The sequence below is a fragment of the Megalobrama amblycephala genome, linkage group LG18, assembly GCF_018812025.1.
Source record: "Megalobrama amblycephala isolate DHTTF-2021 linkage group LG18, ASM1881202v1, whole genome shotgun sequence".
NCBI lineage: Eukaryota > Metazoa > Chordata > Actinopteri > Cypriniformes > Xenocyprididae > Megalobrama > Megalobrama amblycephala.
The window spans coordinates 34,680,201-34,702,967 of NC_063061.1; the positions used below are offsets into that span (position 1 = coordinate 34,680,201).

At 39.1% G+C, this 22,767-nt stretch overlaps 2 protein-coding genes across 2 annotated transcripts; both read left to right on the plus strand.

The window, feature by feature from the left end:
* Positions 1–12,728: 12,728 nt before the first annotated feature.
* Positions 12,729–14,323, plus strand: LOC125253586 (C-C chemokine receptor type 8-like). Its single transcript, XM_048167616.1, has one exon. The coding sequence runs from the start codon at positions 12,846–12,848 to the stop codon at positions 13,683–13,685; it is 840 nt and encodes a 279-aa protein (XP_048023573.1). The 5' UTR covers positions 12,729–12,845; the 3' UTR covers positions 13,686–14,323.
* A 5,171-nt stretch (positions 14,324–19,494) lies between these two features.
* On the plus strand, positions 19,495–20,328 carry LOC125252314 (C-C chemokine receptor type 8-like). The gene has a single exon (XM_048165498.1). The coding sequence runs from the start codon at positions 19,495–19,497 to the stop codon at positions 20,326–20,328; it is 834 nt and encodes a 277-aa protein (XP_048021455.1).
* Positions 20,329–22,767: the final 2,439 nt, after the last annotated feature.

Below are 22,767 nucleotides of genomic sequence, written 5' to 3' on the forward strand. Positions count from 1 at the left end.
GGAAATGCTCTCCTGCTGTTGATCCATCCGCGCAATGCTGTGGTTGATGAACTCCGTTAGTGCTGCTGAACTTGCAGCATCCATGATGTTGGTCAGATCGTTCTGTCACGAGAAATAAAGATAGATGCAAGCGCAAGTCACAAAATCTCATTTATTGAGCTTCACACCAGAGTCAGAGAAAAACACACAGGACAGCAGGAGAGCGATGACACAGGGACTTCGATGAGCCGTGGTGAGATGGTGGTGATCGTGCTGAAGTCCAGGTGGATGATGATCGTGCTGAAGTCCGTAGATGTGAGTGAAGAAGTGAAGAACCCAACGTGGAACAATGAACCGGAACGAGGACACGAAGAAACTAACTCCAAGGGATGCACACACGAGGAACAGAGGGAACAGAACAGGAAACACCAAACAACGATCTGACAAACACGAGACGAAAGACAAGGCATTAAATAGGCTGGCCAGATTGAAAACAGCTGCCGCTGATCAAACAATCAGCGGCGACGCCCACATGAAACAATTAACATGACAGCACAACATAAACACAGACAACAGCATGAGACCGTGGATCTTCAACTGTGACATTTTAATGTCAAATAGTTTATCCATAATGGTAGACTATTGCTCTAAAAATAATAGTTTTGTGCTTAATATAGAAAAGGCACTTTTGATTTTGTTGTAAAAAAAAAAAAAAAACTAAACATGCAAAATGATGCTTGGCTTATTTGGGCTGTGATAAATCTCAATTCTTTCTCTGGTAGTCCGTCATCTGTGCTCTTGCTGTTGTGAAACGTGTCCATCTTGGAGGCTGAGGAGAAATTCCTGCGAGGACCTGTCATTGACGCAAGGTACTGTAAGGATCCTATAAAGGAAAAAAAATTGAAATATGACATCCTGCCATTATTTATAAATAACCATTGTTTCTACCACTATGCAACTTTTGCTTTATTTATTTATTTTTATCAGTGAGCGGGAGCACTTTGACACCAGGATAAAAAAACAATTAAAGAAGAGTGGCAAGCCATAGGAAAGTCATCTACAGGAGTCATGCTGTTAAGAAATAACCAAGTCATGGTGTTAATCATTTTTTTATAAACAACAATATTGTCTCTTTCTTTTAAATGACCCTTGGAATTTTAGAAAAGGGTTAAATTGTGATTGTCTTCATAAAATGCTATGTAGGACATGTTTTGTAGCTGTATGACGACCAATTGTGAATTGTACAGCAGATATTTCATTTAGGATCCATATGATTACACAGTACTGTATGTCTAATGGCCTAAATATGGTTAATATCTAAATGTAACTTAATATAAATTCACAACATCATATATCAGTCAAAAAACACAAAAAAAAAAAAACAGTTTATAAATAAATATAAATAATACATTTTACAGTAGGTCATAGGTCTGCAGCCTCCCCATATAGTGTTATTCACCGTATTTCCTTCTCCCCCTACTGGACGCATGAGTTACAACAGGGGCGTAAAAGGGCTTTGGGCGTATATCTACCGGCTCCAGGTCTGCAGCCTCCCCATATAGGAGTGTGGACAGTCAAATTCCTCGCCGCTAGAATCTTATCGCATCGCATCTGGTTAGGACACGGTGTTAGGGTACACTCTTAAAAATAAAGGTTCTTTATTGGCATCTGCGGTTTAATGAAGAACCTTATTTGCACAAAATGTTCTTTATATTGGAAAAGCATTCTTTAGATTTAAAAAAAATGTTCTTCAAAGCAAAAATGCACTGTAAAAATGATTTTATGGTGAAGTAAATACTACAGAAAAAACAAATGTAATTTTTTTACATGAAAAAGTTAGTTCAGGCAAGAATTAAAAAAACTAAGTAAATGCTATATTAGTACTCAATTTAAGCTTGTAGAAATTAAAGTGTAAATATCAAGTAAAACTACTCAACTTTTCTGATACTGGTGTTCCCATAATGCACTGGGCCTTGAATAATTAATGATTAATTATAATTATCATTGCTTTTGTGGTTATATTTAGTAACGTGCCATTTTGTGAGATTTGGTGTTTATTTTATGTTTTCATCAAAAACCTTAATTTCTTTTCGACTGAAGAAAGAAGAACATGGACATCGTGGATTAGCAGGAAATTTGTATTTAAAAGTTAACTAATCCTTTAAGGGTAAATTTAAAGGAATGGACCTCCAATGGTGATCTCCTTGTGAGGAATATCCTTCCTAAAATAAGCCAGGCAGATATTTTTATGTAACAAGACCAATTTATATTGAGAAATCAGCAAAGTATTAATTTTGTATTAAATTGACAGTGCACTTTTTTACTTATTAAGAACATAGTATAAGCCTAAAAAGAATAATTTGTAAAATACATTTTAGATACATTTTAAAGCAATAAACATTTTTATTTTTATTTAAAGATATTGTCTTGCAATATAATTTTCCAAATATGTCCAAATTTCCATCATGTCACATAGGCTGACTCCGCTTTTTGTAGGATCATGAGCTATCAGTTAAATATTTCCATATAACTAAGCTTTTGAACCTCATTGTTTAAACATTGAATATTTGCATATGTGTCCTAAACTATGAGTAGACATCATATATTGTTGTGACAGCTGTGAAGTCAGTCTACAAAACACAGCTCAGAGATTTATACACATCCAGAGAGACTGTACATTCACTCTTCAGGTGATAAACTTCTCTTTTAAATTGCATTAATTTTCTTTTTCTATGCCGAATGATAATGTGGTCGTTGTTAATCAGTCATATTAACCCTCTGGAGTCTGAGGCTGATTTGGGGCCTGGAGAAGTTTTGACATGCTCTGACATTTGTGCTTTTTTCAGTTGTTCATAAACATATAAATGACAAAAGTGTCATTACACTGTATTCAGCACAAACTAGGCTACAATAATATGTGAGGAACATGTATGTACATGTTTGTGTTTTTGAAGGAATAATGTTTATGCGTGGTTACTGAAAAAACAAAAAACTTCAGTCACTGAAATAAGGCCAAAATAAGTATATTAAATCTGTGTTCACAAGACTTTAGGGTATTGGAGGTTGTAAACTAGAGTTTTTGCTTCAAAATTATGTAAAAATTATGCTGCCTACTCCTTCATATAAAACAATATATTGATTTAGTTTTTGTAAGACACTTTTTGCCAAGAAACACAGTATGCATGGAGGCGTGAATCACCACTGAAAAATGGGCCATTCTCACCTGAGAAGACAAAAGAATTGGATAGTAATGAGCTGAAATGACTTGCATATTAATGAGGCATTTCAGTCAGGTAGGCTGTGAAAAAAACCTTCTATGATGTCTCAAGCTCATCATGATATATGAAACATACAGAAAAATATTACAATATAAAGTAATGGTTTTATATTATACTTTAAAATATAATGTTTTTTGTGATGCAAAGAGTCTGAATATAGGCTTTTAGTTTAAAAGCATGCACATTTGGAGAAATATTGGATTCTCATATGCTTATGTCAATTTTCTATACAGAGAAGTTATATTTATTTAATATTCATTGTCATTACTATGAGCGCTGGTGTTTTCAATTCATCCTTGAAGTCGGAGGGCGCTCTCTGTGCATTTTTAGTCCACAAATTCATCTAAAAGAAGAAGAGGCTATTCCATGAATGGAGTTTCCAATTCATACTGCAGCCGGAGGGCGCTAAAGAAACAAAAACTCATCTAAAATTAATCTATAGAAGAAAAGAAAACAGGAACTAACTGCATGTCTTCTAGAGCTCCCTAACCATGACTTTTACATCCAGATAAACACTTTTCAAGACAATAAATACACGATTGAGACGATGAATGCATGTATTGCCTCTGAATTTGCGTCTGAATAGCGCTGGCTCCGTGGGCGTGGCCGCATTAACAGATAATGAGCTGAATCACGGACTTCTGACATGGCTCTCTTTTCATACAGATTACATAAACACAGAAGGTTTGTTTTCGATTTGACTTAAATGATTTAAAACCTGACATCTTAACGTTTTTTTAGACATAAGTTTAACTTTTCTGTGATTAGTATTCACTAAGTTACAGTTCATTTTCTGAGAACTATCAGATTGGACTTCGTTCAGAGGGAGAGGAGAAATCACGCATCATGTTAGTTTTCTTTATTTTACAAAAAGCACAAAATTGTGTTTTTACTCTGAGTGTATACAAATAAAAGAAGATATTCTATAGTTTCAATTGATATATTACTTATGTCTCTATGACAAAAAATGACGGAGTATTTTAAGTCTGTTTTGCTGCAATGTGAAAAAAAACCTGCAAAACGCGCCGGCGCGTTTTCAGACCTCAGAGTGTTAAGGTACGCTGAGGTGGCGTTTGTGGACGAGTCATGCACCCATTGTGGGAAGATGACCGTCGCGGAGTTGCGGTCTAGACTCCAGTTCCTGCAAAGGGGCGGAGTCCCGGTGCCGCTGCCTCATTCCAGTCCTCCCCAGAGGGTTGCTTCAGGCAGCGGTGCTGGTGACTTGAGGATTACGGTGACCGCGCTTCCTTCAGGGAACCAACCCGCTAGGAACCCTCACCCCTCCTGCACTCCGCAGCCAGTAGAGCTGCCGGGGGAGCGCAGTGGACCACCCCAGAGGTGTGTACCATCCGTATCCTTCGGAGCTCCCCAAGACGACTGGATGTCGATCGCTGCATCGGAGGGTGAGCCTGACGCTTCTGGGGATGATGATTCGGCGCAACTGTGCCCGATTCGGACCCGGAAATGATGGCTAGGCTTTCCCGGTCCGCCAACAGGGTCGGGCTCGTGTGGCATCCTCCACCGTGCCTTGACCCCTCGAGGCTGGATGATTGGTATCTCGGGGTGGCAAGGGCTGGTTCTCAGCCCCCCACCCCAGTGCCATTCTTCCCGGAGGTGCATGAAGAACTCACTGGCACATGGACGGCACCTTTTAGTGCCCGAAACCGTGTCGGTGGGTCCTCCTCCCTCACCACCCTTGATGGCGGGGCGGCTAAGGGTTACACGCGCATACTCCCTGTGGAACGGGCCGTTGCTATGCAACTGTGCCCTAACTCCACCTGGTGGGGGGAGCCGTCTCTCCCTTCCCGGGCCTGTAAGTACTTGTCGGATCTTACCGGCAAGGCTTACCAGGCCTGTGGGGAAGCTGCCTCTGCCCTACACGCTATGGCGTTGTTGCAGGTCCATCAGGCCAAGGCACTGAAGGACCTGCACGAGGGTGGTCATGACCCGCAAGTTCTACAGGAACTTCGTGTTGTGACGGACCTCGCGCTTCGTGCGACGAAGGTCACGGCGCGGTCAGTGGGTCGTGCGATGTCCACGCTGTTGGTCCAGGAGCGCCATCTCTGGCTGAGTCTCGCGGACATGAGGGATACCGACAAAGTCAGGTTCCTTAATTCCCCCGTGTCCCTGACCGGCCTCTTCAGAGACACGGTCGAGAACTTCTCCCAACAGTTCTCGGCTGTACAAAAGCAGTCTGAGGCCATCAGCCACATCCTGCCGAGGCGGTCAGCTGCTGCACCACCACCGCCCGCAGCACCTCAGACTGCCCGCTCCCGCGCCCCAGCAGCAGCAGCCTTCAGCAAAGCGGCGTCGTGGAGCCGGTCGCGGTGCCCAGCCCGTCCAGCCACCCCCCAAGAAGAAGGGTGGCAAGGCCAAGTCCAAGCGGCCCTAGGACGGGCGACCCGGATGGGATTGCTCTACAGGAGATGGTGACCGCACCGCTCCTTCCCCCGGAGGAGGGCCGGGTGGAGAATCCTTTGTTTCCTTTTGTTTGTGTTCCGCCGCTCAACAGCCAGCGGTACCCAAATTCTCAATAAAAGAGCAGTTTCCTCTATCTCCGGGTCCGAAGATGGCTCGGAGAGCAGTGGGAGGGCAAGTACCTTACCACTCTCATCCCCCTCTTCTGTCGGCAGCGGACAGCAGCGAGCAGCGGGCAGCCAAAGCCTCGACTGCTCCCTCTGTCCACCCGTGGAAGCAGGTAAGTGTTGCACAGCACACTGTGACGCCGCTTCGGGCCGCCTCGCAGAGAGAGCCTCCCGGGCCGCGTCCCTGCATTCCACCTCGCTGCCCCGCTGCGGGTACGCCTGTGGTCCCTCTGGTCCCGCTTGTGCGGTCTCTGCGCTCCCCAGTCCGTCTTGCTGGCTCATTTGGACCATCAGGCTCGGCTATGCGATTCAGTTCGCCCGGCGTCCCCCCAGGTTCAAGGGCATCCACTTCACTGTAGTGAAAGATGTCGATGCCCCTGTCTTGCGTGCGGAGATCGAGGTCCTTCTGGCGAAGGACACGATCGAGCCGGTCCCTCCAGCCGATATGAGGTCAGGGTTCTACAGTCCCTACTTCATTGTACCCAAGAAAAGCGGTGGGTTACGACCAATCTTGGACCTGCGAGTTTTGAATCGGAGCCTGCACAAGCTACCGTTCAAAATGCTTACGCAGAAGCACATTTTCGAGTGCATCCGTCCCCGAGATTGGTTTGCAGTGATCGACCTGAAGGACGCGTACTTCCATGTCTCGATTCTTCCGCGACACAGGCCATTCCTGCGCTTTGCATTCGAAGGTCGAGTATATCAGTACAGAGTCCTACCCTTCGCGCTGGCCCTGTCTCCCCCCTCGTCTTTACGAAAGTCGTGAAGGGAGCCCTTGTTCACATGAGAGAACAGGGTGTTCGCATTCTCAACTACCTCGACGATTGGCTCATTCTAGCACAGTCCCGGGGTCAGTTGTGCAAACACAGGGATTTGGTGCTCAGACACCTTAGCCAGTTGGGTCTTCAGGTCAACTGGGAAAAGAGCAAACTCTCCCCTGTGCAGAGGATCTCTTTTCTCGGTATCGAGCTGGATTCGGTCAAACAGATAGCACGCCTCACAGAGGAACGTACTCAGTCGGTGTTGAACTGCCTGAATACGTTCAATGGCAGGACAGCGGTCCCACTGAAATTCTTTCAGAGGCTCCTGGGGCATATGGCGGCCGCGGCGGCAGTAACCCCGCTCGGTATGCTTCATATGAGACCGCTTCAACACTGGCTTCATGGCCGAGTCCTGAGATGGGCGTGGCAACGTGGCACGTTCCGGGTGCCAATCACTCAGGAGTGCCGCCAAGCCTTCAGTCCGTGGTCGGACCCTTTGTTTCTCCGGGCAGGAGTGCCCCTAGAACAAGTGTCCCAGCATGCTGTGGTATTCACAGATGCTTCTGCCACCGACTGGGGTGCCACGTACAACGGGCATGCAGTGCAGGGTTTGGACGGGACCCCATCTGCATTGGCACATGTATACTTGTAACAGCAGTGAAGTCAGTCTGTAAAACACAGCACAGAGATTTATTCACATCCAGAGAGACTGGACATTCACTGTTCAGGTGATAAACTCCTCTCTTTGATTCTTTTTTGTTTATACACTTAATAAGCAAGAGTGTCACTGTGTTTATCTGATAATGTACAAAGATTTGGGAAGGAGTTAACCAGTGATGGGAATTACGGGCAGTGTTACCTGGCAGTGGTTCATCCTGTAACTGAAGTTCAAACCTCTCAGATATAGAGTGATCTGCTGCACTGTGGTCTCTACTGAAGAGCAATACAATGTGGACATGGGGAGAGGCACAAGAAAACGTCTTCAAAAAGGTAAAAGGAATGTTGATTTCAGCACCTGTTTTGGCATACTATGATGCAACAAGGCCGACCGTTGCAAGTGCGGATGCAAGCAGTTATGGCCTGGGGGTGCACTTCTGCAGGAGCACAACGAGGGACTCCGCCCAGTCGCCTTTTGTTCAAGGACACTGACAGAGATGGAGCGCAGGTACTCCCAGATAGAAAAAGAATGTCTCACCAGCGTGTGGGCGTGCAAGCGTTTCGGGAGATATCTGCAGGGCATGGACAGATTTGTTCTGCAGACTGATCACAAGCCCCTTGTTCCGTTGATAAACACATATGACCTGGACAAAGCACCTGTTAGGTGTCAGAGACTTTTGATGCGCTTAATGAAGTTCAACCCAGAAGCTGGGAAGCAGCTCATTGTGGCGGACACTCTGTCTCATAACCCTCTGAAGGACTGTACTGTGTCCGACACTGAGCATGAGGTAAAAGCTTATGTTCAGGCAGTGATTGAAACAAGGCCAATCACTAAAGACAGATTAAACATGATAAGAAAGGCCACAAGCAATGATAACCTTCTGCAAACTGTGATTCGTTACACGAATAATGGCTGGCCCTCAGATTTGTCACGCATGCCACACAACCTGCTCAAATACCACACAGTTAGAGCTCACCTGTCAGAAGTCAGTGGACTTTTAATGTATGATGACCACATTGTTATTCCATCTACAATGCAAAAGACTGTACTGTCACAAATACATGCGGGTCATCAGGGACTCACATAGTGCCGGAAAAGGGCCAACATGTCAGTGTGGTGGCCAGGTGTCGGGAGAGACATTGCAGAGATAGCCAGCACCTGTGAGTTTTGCTGTAAGAACAAACCTACCCAAAGAAAAGAGCCACTGATTACAACACCACTGCCACAAGGTGCTTGGCAGAAAATAGCAGCTGTTTTGTGTGAGCAGGATGGTAAACAGTATTTGGTAGCAACAGAATACTATTCACTCTACATTGAGATCTCATATTTGCCTACCACAAGTAGTAACCAAGTCATTTCACAACTTAAGTGTTTGCGAGGTGGGGTATTCCTCTTGAGCTAGTAACGTATAATGGCCCCCAGTTCGCTTCAACCTAGTTTCGCCAGTTCTGTGAGACATACAAATTTCAGCACACGACGTCCAGTCCTCACTACCCGCAAGCAAACGGAGCGGCTGAGAGGAGTGTTGCCATCGCCAAGAGAATCCTGCGACAGCCAGACCCACAGCTCGCCCTGCTGAGCTACAGAGCTATTCCCACCATTCCTACTGGTTCCGGTTCCTCCCCAAAGAGGACCTTTGCTGGTCGAGCTATTAAGCCACCTGCTAGGTTTAAGGACTATGTTTGAGATAGAAATGCCCTTTAATAATGATGTTTTTTTTTTACTGTACAAACTTCTAGAGTGAGTTATAAGAGAAGTTTAAAAATGCCAATCCAATTGTTATTGTCTTGTTTTCCTATTTTCTGACTGTGTTTACTGCATAGTAGAATTAACACACACAGTTCAAAGTTACATTTGGATATTTGGTCAAGTTAAAAAAAATCACAAATGGTATTTTCTTTATTGATTATAGACAAAGTTGCAAATATTTATTCTGCTGTTTGGGAATCAACTAAAGAGGGGAGATGTGAGGTGACTTAGTTTGGTAATTACTACGCTCCACTAGGAGGCGCCGCTGATTAGCGTTGCGGCTTGTTGCTGCTGTTTTGACATAAACAGCTATGATGAAGTGTTCATGTGTTCTCACAGGAGTGAACTGATCTCTGCTGTTGCACTGTTGGGTAATTACGTAAAAAAATATTTAAGTTAACTTCTATGAATCGGTGAATTCATGACAGCAGCTAAATTAATTTTCATAATTTACCTCAGTCTTGAAAAATGGTTATGTAAAAATGTGATGAGCAATCTTCCAGCTTGAGCATGACTGAGCAGCCTGCTGTGCCATAGTTACACCACTACCAAACCTCAAAAAGAGCATACCAAATGTGTGATTAACGGGTCTACATTTTTATTCCCATCTGCTCTGTTTGGTCCAATAACTATTCACACGCTGTAACGCTTTACCCGGATATGTAAGGGATAATTCAAGGCTAGCTGTGAAATAAAAAATGTTATGCTTTGGGCAAGTTCAAGTCCCGGCTCATGGACTTTTCCTGGTCCTGTCACCTTCTCCCTCTTACACTTTGCTTCCTGTCTACATAATGTCCTATCTCAATAAAAGGCAAAAACAGCAAAAAAATGAATCTTTAAACTGATGCTGGTTAAGCTCCATCCACCCACAGAATAAAATCAGCTTCTTTTAAGCCAATACAGAAACATCTCTCATCATATGGGGGTCTAATATTTATCAAACTGGCTCAGTCTTGCACTTACCAATGGCGTTGTGGACCGTGTGCTGACGTGGTGCAGTTGCGTACAAAAAAATCCTAGGTTCGAGTCCAAGTTTGTGGAATTTTCCAGATCCCGTCTGCCTTCTCTCACCAATTTTGCTTCCTGTCAACATAATTAATATCATAATAAATGGTAAAAAAGGCAAAAAATGAGCATTTAAACTGATGCTGGTTAAACTCCATCCACACACAGGATAGAATAAACATCTTTTAAGTCACTGCATCAGCATCTCTCATCATATATGGGGGGATTTTGACAGCTATATATTTGCCGTTGAATTCTGTTCCCCCCCACAGTTTAGGGCAAGGTATTGTCCTATGCTATTTCTTTGAGATATTCTCTCCAGATGAGTTTTATTGCTTTATTGCAGGGCGCTTGATCTCAGTTTTTGTCTAGCAGGAAAATCAAGTCTTGCATCTTAAAAACCTTTCTTTCTGATTTTACTTGTGCACATCATGCCACAAATTTAGTGCAATTCACATTTCATATCTTTCAAATTATTGTAAATACACAAGCTTATATCACATTTTATCACGTATCACAAGCTTTCATATTAACCTTTTTCCATATAGAACAATTACTGAATTTGTTTTTGTGTCTTTCTGTCTGGGTGTTTTTATATGGTTGTTGTAAACTGATGTTTGTTTGATTATCCAATAAAACACTCCAACAATGACAATGTCCCCTTTTCCACATTGACGGTTGACACAAAGATTTTTTGTATTACACTTCACAACTTATCATAACACAGATGTTTAAAGTACTTTTTTCTCTCTCTCATTTTTGAATGCTAACAAATGACAAATCAGGTGTTTAATGATTGGCACCTGCTAGCCAGTTTCAGATGTATAAAGATTGTTTTTATGACACTGAATATTCATAGTTCTAGTGCTGTTTTTTTTTTTTTATTTTAAAGGTTTGATTGACCTTTGACTGATTTTTCTCATAAGTCTGATTCACAGAGAACAAATGTGTACCTCGAACTGTGTTTGGACAAAAGCATCTGCTAAATGTAAAACAATAATCCAGATGGTATGAGAAGTTAATGGTCAGCTGTTTAATATATTGTTTTAAATTAAAGGAAGTATTTCTCTAAATGTTTGCTTAATTTGTGTACATCATACCTCAAAGAGGGCGCAATTCACGTATCACATTTTTTTCAAAATAATGTAAATAAGATATCCCAAGTAAGGTATTTAAAATATTCATCTTTCATATCTGGTGTTTTATGTGACGTGTAACAGATGAAATCATGCACAAATATTCTTGTAACAGCTGTGAAGTCAGTCTACAAAACACAGCACAGAGATTTATACACATCCAGAGAGACTGGACGTTCACTCTTCAGGTGATATAATTCCTCTTTTTAATTCAATTTCTTGTTTTTTTTCTCTCAGTAAGCAACAAGGGGCTATTTTTATAACTGCGTGGCTGATGTTCTTTATTACGAGCAGTAATGTGTCTATTCGATAATGTCCAAAAGTTTTGAAGGCAAGTTTAACAGAACAGAAGTAGCAATTTAACTGATAATAATACAAGGCAAACACAAAAGGAAGAAAAAATATATTTTGCATGCAAGTCTATGAAAGTAAACACTAAACTGATAGTATTTTAATGTAATTTAATAATGTTGTGCTCAGTTTTAAACAGGAAATTTTGTAAAATATTAGACATTTAGATGACTATGTATTTATCTCTGGACTACCAGATCCTGATTGGTCAATCATGCCATCTCCAGTCAGATATTTGCTTAATGTTAAACAATGGTCATGACATTGATTTTTTTTATTATTATTATTATTATTATTATTATTATTATTTAATATCTTTCTTGAGGTTCACTTATAATGTTTGATTTTTTTTATGCAAAAAAAAAAAAAAAGATTATTTTCATGTCATTTTCATATTATTATTTTAGATTATTCTGACCCTCTGTCTGAAATGATGCATTTTTAAAGGTGTGCTCCTTTAAGGGTTGTCAGTAAATGGTCACTATTATGATTGGCTTACGTCATTGCATTAGAAACAGTATCATGTATCATGCTCACTCGCTATTGCACATGAAGTGTTTTGAAAACATTATCCATAAAAAAACTGTGATTTACAGACAAAGCATTATGAAATCATTTATACGGTTTGTGCTACAGCTGCTCTCAGACCTAATACAGTTGGCTGCTTCATCTTTCAACAAAAGTTTATTTTTCAAACTCTCCTTTACAGTGTGCTTCGTTTACAAAATAAAATTGAAGAAACATAAATGCTCCAATGCGATCCATACGCCAAACAAATCTAATGCCGGGATCTCTGTACAGAGTCAGTTTAAACTGGACATGTCAAATTGAACGTTCTTTTACTCTTCCATTTGTCCTGTTGTTAACAGACTCAAGTGTGTGGATTATGTCAGAAACTGAACGCACATCTGTATACTGTATCCAGTGTAAGCAGCAAACTTTTACCATATTCATTTACTGCATTATTTTAATAATGCTGCAGTCTTTGTCTAGGTGCTAATTTTGTACATTGTAATAGAATATTTTTCCCCACAGCAGAAGCTTTAAGAGAGTATTCCTTATGAAAATTACCAATGGTTTTACTAAAAATAAAACCCCCCCAAAAAAAAAAAAACCCAAAAAACAACAACATGGTTATTATAGTTAAACTATGTTAACCACAAATTAGCCAGGGTTTTGCTACACTAACCATGTTTAACCATGATATTTGTGGTAAAACTGTGGTTATACAGGTGGTAATCAATTTGCCATGGTTACTACACTTTTACTATAATAAAACTTTGCTTAACTTTCATACAGGTTAATTTGTGAGCTGTTGAACTGAAAGGACAAACTCAGAGAGGATGAATAACTCTACAGTGAACTTCACCACACCTGAAGCATCTACAAACTCCACAACTCAGTCCATTGGACTTCTGGACAGTCTGGAAATCTGTGTGTACAGCATCAGTTTTCTGTTTGGTCTTCCTACACACTCCTATGTTATATGGCTCATCATCACAGGAACAGGAAATGGAGTCGTATCAGCCTTCTTCAACCTCAATCTGTCTGTTTGTGAGATTGGTATCTGTCTGAATTGTTTTGTATATGTACTATCATATTGGATTTTCAGTCTCTCAACATTAAAAGTTTTTTTAGTAGGACTTACCACCTCTGGCCGTCCTCTGTTTCAATGTCTGATCTCTGTTGAGCGTTACCTGGCAGTGGTTCATCCTGTAACCTTTCTGAAGTACAAACCTCTCAGATATAGAGTGATCTGCTGCACTGTGGCCTGGATAATCACTCTTGGCTCCTGTTTGGTCTGCATGTATACTTTAAGTGAAGAGAACTGGCCTGTATGGTTCTTCTTTCTGCAGTTCCTGCTCTTCTTCTCCATCCAGTTGTTTTGTCTTGTGGCTGTTCTCAGAGCTCTGAAGCAGTCAGGACCAGGAGAGAGAGGGAGAGAGAGAGTAGAGGAAAACCACATGAAGAGAAGAGCGTTTTATCTCATTGTAATAACTACTGCAAGCATGGCTATCATATATGTCCCATATACAATCATAGGATTCTTTACCATTATGGTAAAACAGGTTATTAATCTTCTTTGGTTTGTTGGTTTTACTTGTTATATACTGGCTGGTTTTGTGCATCCTGTTCTTTATTTGCAGCGCACTGGAAAACTGTTGTGCCTCAGTTTGCTATAATATTTGCAACTGCAGTATTTTAGTAGATTAAGATAGTGAACTTATCGATAATGTTTATTGCTCTGTGAAAACTCCAACTACCAGTTTTTGAGTATTTTCTCTGAATTAGGGTCTTTGACACCTCAATCATCATTACTCTGCCAAATTAAAGCAGATCAATGCTGCTTCCAAATTCTTCCATCATAAGAGTCACCTTATGCCAAGAGTTTCTGATGCCATGCCAATTGCTGCATCACCCTTTACTAGATTTAATATAGCAACATTGTGTCATAAGAGTAACACACAAGTTGCATTGTGATCCCTCCCAAAATGCACCGAGTTTCGCATTGAAGAGTCTGTGTAAATGTACCTTTTTGTAGTATATATGCTACATCAATGCAGCATCTGAGTCTTTGCAGTGTAAAGTGCTTCAGAACATGTTAGTGTTCACTGTTTATTCACAAATTGATTTACTGATTGATGGTTACCACAGAGATAAATAAACTTGACTTCCTGTCAACACAAATGTCTAAATGATTTATTCCATCTCTGATTTTTAAACACCCAGTCTAAGAATTTGCATTTGCAAGTGGAACCTGTGCTCTTTTCTTTTTTTTTTTTTTTTTCTTTTTCTTTTTTTTTTTTTACAGATTTGAGTCATTATTGATTTGAATATTTATAATAGTAAAATGCATACCTTGAAATAAGCAATAAGGTAAGAGAGGCTGTGCTGTATCGTGAATAAGTCACTCTGCTTTGCGTCGTGCCTAACAACGCCATTCAGCCGTGACTAATACACGATTCAGCACTAGCCTCGAGTAACTTATTGCTTTTATAAAACGGTTACCACACAATACAAATATTAAAGGCAAAAATATGTATCAATGCAACTTTCATGAATGAAATTTTCACCAAAAGCCTTCCTTCCACCGAAAAAAAAATAGTCCCTGGCTGTGAACAGCAACAGAAGTTACATTATTATGCCATTAGATGGCGGCAAAGACTGTCTTTATGAGTGTGTCAGTCAGTAGCGAAGACTTTTACATTGAAAAGACTGAATTGTTGTGAACACAGAACAAGATGCAACTGACAAATGCTTTGACTAGCGCTGTCAGTCACGGGAAAACCCGTTAACTGTTAAAAGGACAAGATAATACATCGGACATTTAAACAGATTTTTTATTTTGAACGTATAGGACTGACCTGAAAGAAAATGCTAAATCTAAATGCAGGTAATATACTTGCTCACTCAGTTTCTTTCTCACAGTGCACTTCTACATAATACAGTAAGCTTCAATGAAAAATATCAATTGAGAGCAAACAGTGTACGTTGCTAAGAGTGGTTGCTAAGGGTTTTGTGTAGTGATACACAGAACCATTGGGTGAAGCGTTCATAGCCGTGTTTTATTGTGAATAAAACACAGCTACTGACCAATCAGAATCAAGGACAGGAACTAACCGTTTTATAATGCGCTATAAGTTACTTTGCTTAAAAAAGTCTGCCAAAAGCTTAAAAATAAAATGTAATGTGAAACAATAATCCTGCTGCTGTCAGCTGATAAATGTTACGTACATTTTCAAAGTCAAGTCAGTGAAGTTTGGAGGAATTAAACCACAAGTCTGCAAATTAATAATAGACAAAGTGTCATGAAACATAATTAGTGATTTAAATGTTATTTAATATTAACTGATTTTACTCTAGCACATCATTCCAAAAATATGAATCAATTCACATTTCATATTATTCAGATGGATTTAAATAGAGTAACAAGTGTGATATGTTTTCTGCATAGAAGTAAACTGCATTTGCTGTTAAAATATTTACTGAGACCTTTTTATTATAAATGTTACCTTTTGCATATCAGATGTTTTATGTGAGTGTAGCAGATGAAATCATGCACATATATTCTTGTGACAGCTGTGAAGTCAGTCTACAAAATACAGCACAGAGATTTATACACAACCAGAGAGACTGGGCATTCACTCTTCAGGTGATAAACTACATTTTTATTATATTATTTGATATTATTCAATATTATTCAATTTCTTATTTTAATAAGAAGCAGCATTGCCACTGTGCTGTTTTTTCCCCCTGGGGCAAGTTTTTTGACTTAATAGAAACTTAGTATTATATTTCATTAAAAATAACACAAAATCCATTCAAGAAAAGTGGTTGTTTTCATATGAATATATGCAATTAAATACTGCCTTTGTAGAACAATATTTTATAGATTTAATAATAATAATGTGCATTGGTTGTTTGGGATTAAATTGTTAATTTTGTAGACTTTCAGACTGGATTCAAACTTAATTTACTCTCGTCTCCTCCCATAAATCACAGCTACATTATATATGTTTTGTGAGCTGTTAATTTGAGAAGACAAACACACAAGACATGAATAACTCTACAGTGAACTTCACCACACCTGAAGCATCTACAAATTCCACAAATCAGTCCATTGGGCTAATAGACAGTCTGGAGATATGTGGGTACATCATCGCTTTTCTGTTTGGTCTTCCTACAAACTCCTATGTTATATGGCTCATCATCACAGGAAAAGGAAGTGGAGTTGCATCAGAGTTCTTCAACCTCAGTCTCTCTGTTTGTGAGATTGGTATCTCTCTGAATGGTTTGATCTTTGCACTGTCAAATTATTTTTTTAGTCTCTCAATGTTAAAAACATTTTTACTAGGCCTTACATTCACTGGTCGTCCTCTGTTTCAGTGTTTGATGTGTGTTGAGCGTTACCTGGCAGTGGTTCATCCTGTAACCTTTCTGAAGTTCAAACCTCTTAGATATAGAGTGATCTGCTGTACTGTGGTCTGGATAATGAATCTTGGTTCTTGTTTTGTAAGCATGTTTACTTTCGCTTTCGAGAACTTTGAATATACATTATTCTTGACAATGAATTTCCTCCTCTTCCTCTCCATCCAGTTGTTTTGTCTTGTGGCTGTTCTCAGAGCTCTGAAGCAGTCAGGACCAGGAGAGAGAGGGAGAGAGAGAGAGGAGAAAAACCACATAAAGAGAAGAGCGTTTTATCTCATTTTAATAACTACTGTGAGCATGACTATCATATATGTCCCATATATAGTCATAGGAGTTGTTACCTTTCTGAAACAACAGGTTATTAATTCACTTTGGTTCACTGGTTTGATTTGTTTTGTGCTGGGTGGTTTTGTTCAGCCTGTTCTTTACCTGCGCCGGGCTGGAAAATGCCTTTTTTAAAGGTTAAACTGTGTTTTAAATGTAACATTCTGTGTGATACATTGTGAGTGCTCTGTAAATACACTTTAGTCTCTTATCAAGTTGTTTTTTATAGTACTTTGTTTTTGTTGTTGTGGAATATATACTATGTATTTATCCAGTATTTTCAACATGCTGATTCTTAAAGTTAGCTCTTTTTAATTAATTGGTTTTCTTAAACTTTTGAAACAGCAGTGGTGTTGGAGTAAGGATTGATTGGGGATGCTATAAAATATATTTTGAACAAAAATAAATGCATGCATTGTACAAAATTTAAACTGATGTCCATGTGTTAGTGTTACAAACTACTTCAAGCTGCTCTTCTCGGTTACAGACAGACATTAATTCACACCATAAGCATAAGTTCGAAATTCAGAACATCTTCAAATTCCATAAAATTAAAGTTAGAGCTATAATGTAAAATCATGGCATTGCAGACATTAAAGGAAACAATTCTAATCATGTGTAAAAACTTTTACGCCAGCCATTAAAATCAACAGATGAAATCAGGCACGTAGTGCAATTATTTTATTGTTATTTTGTGTCCACAATTGGAGTAAACACACTTTAACTTATTCTACTTACAAGCTTGTCTAACGTCACTTCTTTCACAAATTTTTCATGTATTTCAGTTGCCACATTGGTGACTTTCTGTACAGTGCACCCCCCCCAACCCCCTCCCATTTACTTTAAATATTTGCATGTTTTTTTTTTTTTCCTGTCATGTGCATATATTAATATATATATATATATATATATTTCGTGAAGTCAGTCTACAAGCACAGAGATGCATATATACAGGGAGTGCAGAATTATTAGGCAAGTTGATTTTCTGATCATATTTTTTTCCCAAGCACATTTTACCAATTCCAATCCACATCAATCTTAATAACTACTATTAATATTGTTTTTAATCATTTATAAGTGATATATAATTGTTCATGAAGGCTGGAAATGAAAAATGCCTTATATTCAGGTGTGCAGAATTATTAGGCAAGTTTTCTTTTACAGGCAAAATGAGCCAAAAAAGAGATTTAACTCAGACTGAAAAGTCAAAAATTATTAAATACTCATGAGAAGGACGCAATACTAATGCAATACTAGAAATTGCAAAGTTAAAGCATGACCAAGGGACAGCAAAATGCTCATTGGGTCAGCGGGGTCAGACAAAAACAGGTGGAAAAGAAAAGACACATGTTAACTGCAAAATAATTAAGAATTAAGGTGAAGAATTAAGTGTGAAACCATCAGGAACCCTTTAGTCTCCAGCGCCACCATTTTCCAGAGCTGCAACCTACCTGGAGTCTCCAGAAGTGCAAGGTGTTAGGATCTCAGAGACTTAGGTTAGCTAAAGAATCCTAAAAAATGACCCGCACTTGATAAGAATCACAAGCTGAAGTGTTATAAAATACATGAAGACTGGGTTTTAATAGGGCTTATAGACAGACAGCTTGAGAATAACTCCTGATGGACCAGCACCACATCCTCTTGTACCACTGTTTGAAGAATTTATCCAGAATCTGGCAGTAAGGTGTTTGAGTTCACTTTTAGTCCATCTCTTATCCTGAAATGTCTGTCTTGCAGAGATGGACTAAAAATGATCTTCCAAAACTTACTGCCAGATTCTGGAAGATAAATTCTTCAAACAGTGGTACAAGAGGATGTGGTGCTGGTCCTTCAGGAGTCACTCTCAAGCTGTCTGTTTATAAGGCCTATAAAAACCCAGTCTTCATGTATTTTATAACACTTCAGCTTGTGATTCTTATCAAGTGCGGGTCATTTTTTAGGATTCTTTAGCTAACCTAAGTCTCTGAGATCCTGAGACCTTGCACTTCTGGAGACTCCAGGTAGGTTGCAGTTCTGGAAAATGGTGGCGCTGGAGACTAAAGGGTTCCTGATGGTTTCACACATAATTCTTAATTATTTTGCAGTTAACGTGTCTTTTCTTTTCCACCTGTTTTTGTCTGACCCCGCTGACCCAATGAGCATTTTGCTGTCCCTTGGTCATGCTTTAACTTTGCAATTTCTAGTATTGCATTAGTATTGTGTCCTTCTCATGAGTATTTAATAATTTTTGACTTTTCAGTCTGAGTTAAATCTCTTTTTTTGGCTCATTTTGCCTGTAAAAGAAAACTTGCCTAATAATTCTGCACACCTGAATATAAGGCATTTTTCATTTCCAGCCTTCATGAACAATTATATATCACTTATAAATGATTAAAAACAATATTAATAGTAGTTATTAAGATTGATGTGGATTGGAATTGGTAAAATGTGCTTGGGAAAAAAAATATGATCAGAAAATCAACTTGCCTAATAATTCTGCACTCCCTGTACATCCAGAGAGACTGGGCTTTTACTATTCAGGTGACAAACTACTCTTTTAATTTAATTTTCTTGTTTTTAACCTCATTAATACTGCAACAATGTCACTTTGTTGATTGAAATTACAAGGGGCAAATTTAACCCTTTAAGCTATTGAGTAAAACAACTTTGAGCTCTTTTTTCTTTTAACAGAAGTAACAGTTTAAAATTACATTATCACAGTTTGTGAGCTGCTGAACTGAGAAGACAAACACAGAGGAGATGAATAACTTCACCACACCTGAAAAATTTACAAACTTCACGACCCAGTCCTCTGGGCTAATGGAGAATCTAGAAATCTGTGTGTACAGCATCAATTTGTTTTTTAGTCTTCCTGCAAACTCCTATATTATATGGCTCATCATCACAGGAACACTAAGTGGAGTTGCATCAGAGTTCTTCATCCTTAATCTCTCTGTTTGTGAGCTTGGTATCTGTCTGAATGGTTTGATTTTTATACTGTCAAGGTGGATCTCAAGCCTTGAAATAATAGATGCTTTTTTAATAGGACTTACATTCACCGGTCGTCCTCTGTTTCAGTGTCTGATGTGTGTTGAGCGTTACCTGGCAGTGGTTCATCCTGTAACCTTTCTGAAGTACAAACCTCTCAGATATAGAGTGATCTGCTGCACTGCTATTTGGTTCATTATTCTTGGCTCATGTTTGGTCTGCATGTATAATTTAGCCTCAGACAAAATTCATGCACATGCATGGTTCTTAACCATGCAGCTTACACTGGTCATCTCCATCCAGTTGTTTTGTCTTGTGGCTGTTCTCAGAGCTCTGAAGCAGTCAGGACCAGGAGAGAGAAGGAGAGCAAGAGAGGAGGAAAACCACATGAAGAGAAGAGCATTTTATCTCATTCTAGTAACTACTGTTACCATGATTATCCTATATTTCCCACTTGCAATCACAGGAATCTCTGTCATTCTGACAGCAGACAATTCTCCAACAGTTTGGTTCACTAGTTTGACTTGTTATATTCTGGCTGGTTTTGTTCAGCCTGTTCTTTATCTGCACAGAACTGGAAAACTCTCCTGCCTCTGTTCATCATAAAATCTGCAATTTTAATATTTTACTTACTCCAGTCCAGTTTCTAAATCTACTTGTTGTTACTTCAGGTGAACGTGATTTCACCGAGTACAACATGTTCCTGGATCATCTTTGTTGATCCTGAAACAACATTCCAATCAGCCAATCAGATTTGAAGGACAAATTTCAGTTTGTCAAATTTAGGCTTACAACCAGGATTAGGTGCTTCTACATCAATGCTATTCACCTATCATTTTAGGGAGAAGTTATGGGTAGGGACAGGGTGAATTTTTCACTAAATTTCAGCACTACATTTTTGGGCAGGAATGTTGTTCCAGGATCAACAAAATATGTTCATCCAGGAATATGTCTTACTTGGCAAAATCAGCATGACAACATGTCACTGGGCACGTCTGTTTTCTTCAGCTGTCCACTTATCACAAATTCAACACTGTTTCAAAAAGATAACATGGAAGCGTGTGATAAACATTGTGATTCCTGTGTGATTATACTTTAGTTTCACATTAAAAGCTCTGTCTAAATGTACCTTGTCATAATGTTTATGTGGCCTTTGCCGTGTGAAGTGGCAAAAACATGTTTTTTGACTTATTTATACAAAGGTGAAGTTAATTCTGAGTGTACTCATCAGATATGTTAGATATAAATGCTTGCTACCAGTCTGTCATTTTTCCCAGTAATGTTTTTTTTTTTCTTTTTCTTTTTTTTTTTCTTTTCAGTAGTGACATCATTAAGCTTATATACTGTAACCTATCCACTGTCAGGTAGATTACCTTTATGAGAATGCACTAATAATTTACATGAATGTATACTGGTGAAATTAGAGTTATTTTTGAACAAAACCAGCAACACTTGTGGCATGGAGGGATCAGAAATAAATAAAAAACTGGAGCTAAAAGATCAAGACTTTATTTTGCCAACGCGTTTTGGCACACAGGCCTTTGTCAGAGCTAAAAGGTTACAGGTGTGTGTAGGTTCCTTTAAGTACAAACAGAGACAAAATTCAAACTTACAATGAACCAATGAAAAAATTGCATATAATAGCATCCACCAATCACAAAACTTAAAATTACAGTATTTACTATAGTTACTGGTGAAATTAGGAACATTTAACATTAAGCTTTCAGGGTAATATGCCTTTTTTATTGTGGTCATAATATAATATTATGGCCATTTTATCACATAATTTAGAAGTAAATCAAAATTGTGACAAAACTCTATGAAATAGTGAATAGATGTTCAGGGTAATGTGAAAAATATAATTAAATTAACTATAAATTAAATAAAAAAAACATAAAAAAATACCTTAAAATAATTATATATAAAAATATAAACAAGCAATGACTGTATCTTTGTACACTCTTAGAAAGGATGTGTCAAAACTGACTCAAAATGTGTTAAATTCTTACACATCAGTGTGTGAGTTTAGGCACAACACGTGTTGTATTCTTGTTGTTAATTCTGACACATTCATTGAGTCAATGATTTTAACACAGTGAATGTGTCAGGAAGGTTAACCAGAGGTGTAGTGATAAACTTCTGCTGTTAACAGGCAGGATCATTGAAGGAAAGAGGAAAACAACAACAACAACAACAACAACAACAAATAAAACACCTGTGCTACTTCTAAACATGAGGATCAAATTTGCAATGGTCTCTTTGTCAAGTCCAGTCAAAAAACCTCACTTACACATCAGTGCTTGTGTTTTGGGACAACACAACACAACACAACACAACACAACACAACACTTGTGTTAATTTAGACATGTTCACTGTGTCAAACACAGACATTCAGAATGTCTCAAAAAGCATTTGTTAAAAACCGACTTAAATTGGCTAAATTCTTACACATCCGTGTGTGAGTTTAGGGACAACACTTGTTGTGTTAATTTTGACACATTCACTGTGTTATGATTTTAACACAGTAAATGTGTCAGGAAGGTGTTCTGCTGTTAACAAGCAAAATCACCAAAAGAAAAAATCACATTTTTAAGCCACCATCATGGAGATCAGTGTTTGCTTTAGTTGGGCTCTTGTCCCTTGACTTTTTAATATTAGATTTTGATTGGGCTGTTGTAACTGGGTTATAAAAGCCAGACAAGCAAAGAGAAAAGATAATCAGGTGGTGTTGGTTATGTTTTCACATGATCATTTTTTGATGTCTGTATGTCAGCAGTGTTTGAAATTGCTGCTTATAATTATTCTCAAGAAAACAGTAAGTTTTGTCCATTTAAAATGGCTGTCAGTCAAATGCATGTTAAGGCTGGAACACACCAAGCTGACGCCGACGAACTAGTGGCGACGAAAGCAGACTGTGGATTTGGCTCACGTTGGCAGCTTCTGTGTCCAAAGTTGGCCTGACACACAAAACCAACGCTAGACAGCCAAGGCCAAGTAGCATGTCAGTTCTGCGCCTGCGTGAGTTGAAATGCCTTTCCGAACCAG

Coding starts and splice junctions, on each gene's coding strand:
- LOC125253586 (XM_048167616.1), top strand. CDS start 12,846: ATGAATAACTCTACAGTGAACTTCACCACACCTGAAGCATCTACAAAC.
- LOC125252314 (XM_048165498.1), top strand. CDS start 19,495: ATGAATAACTTCACCACACCTGAAAAATTTACAAACTTCACGACCCAG.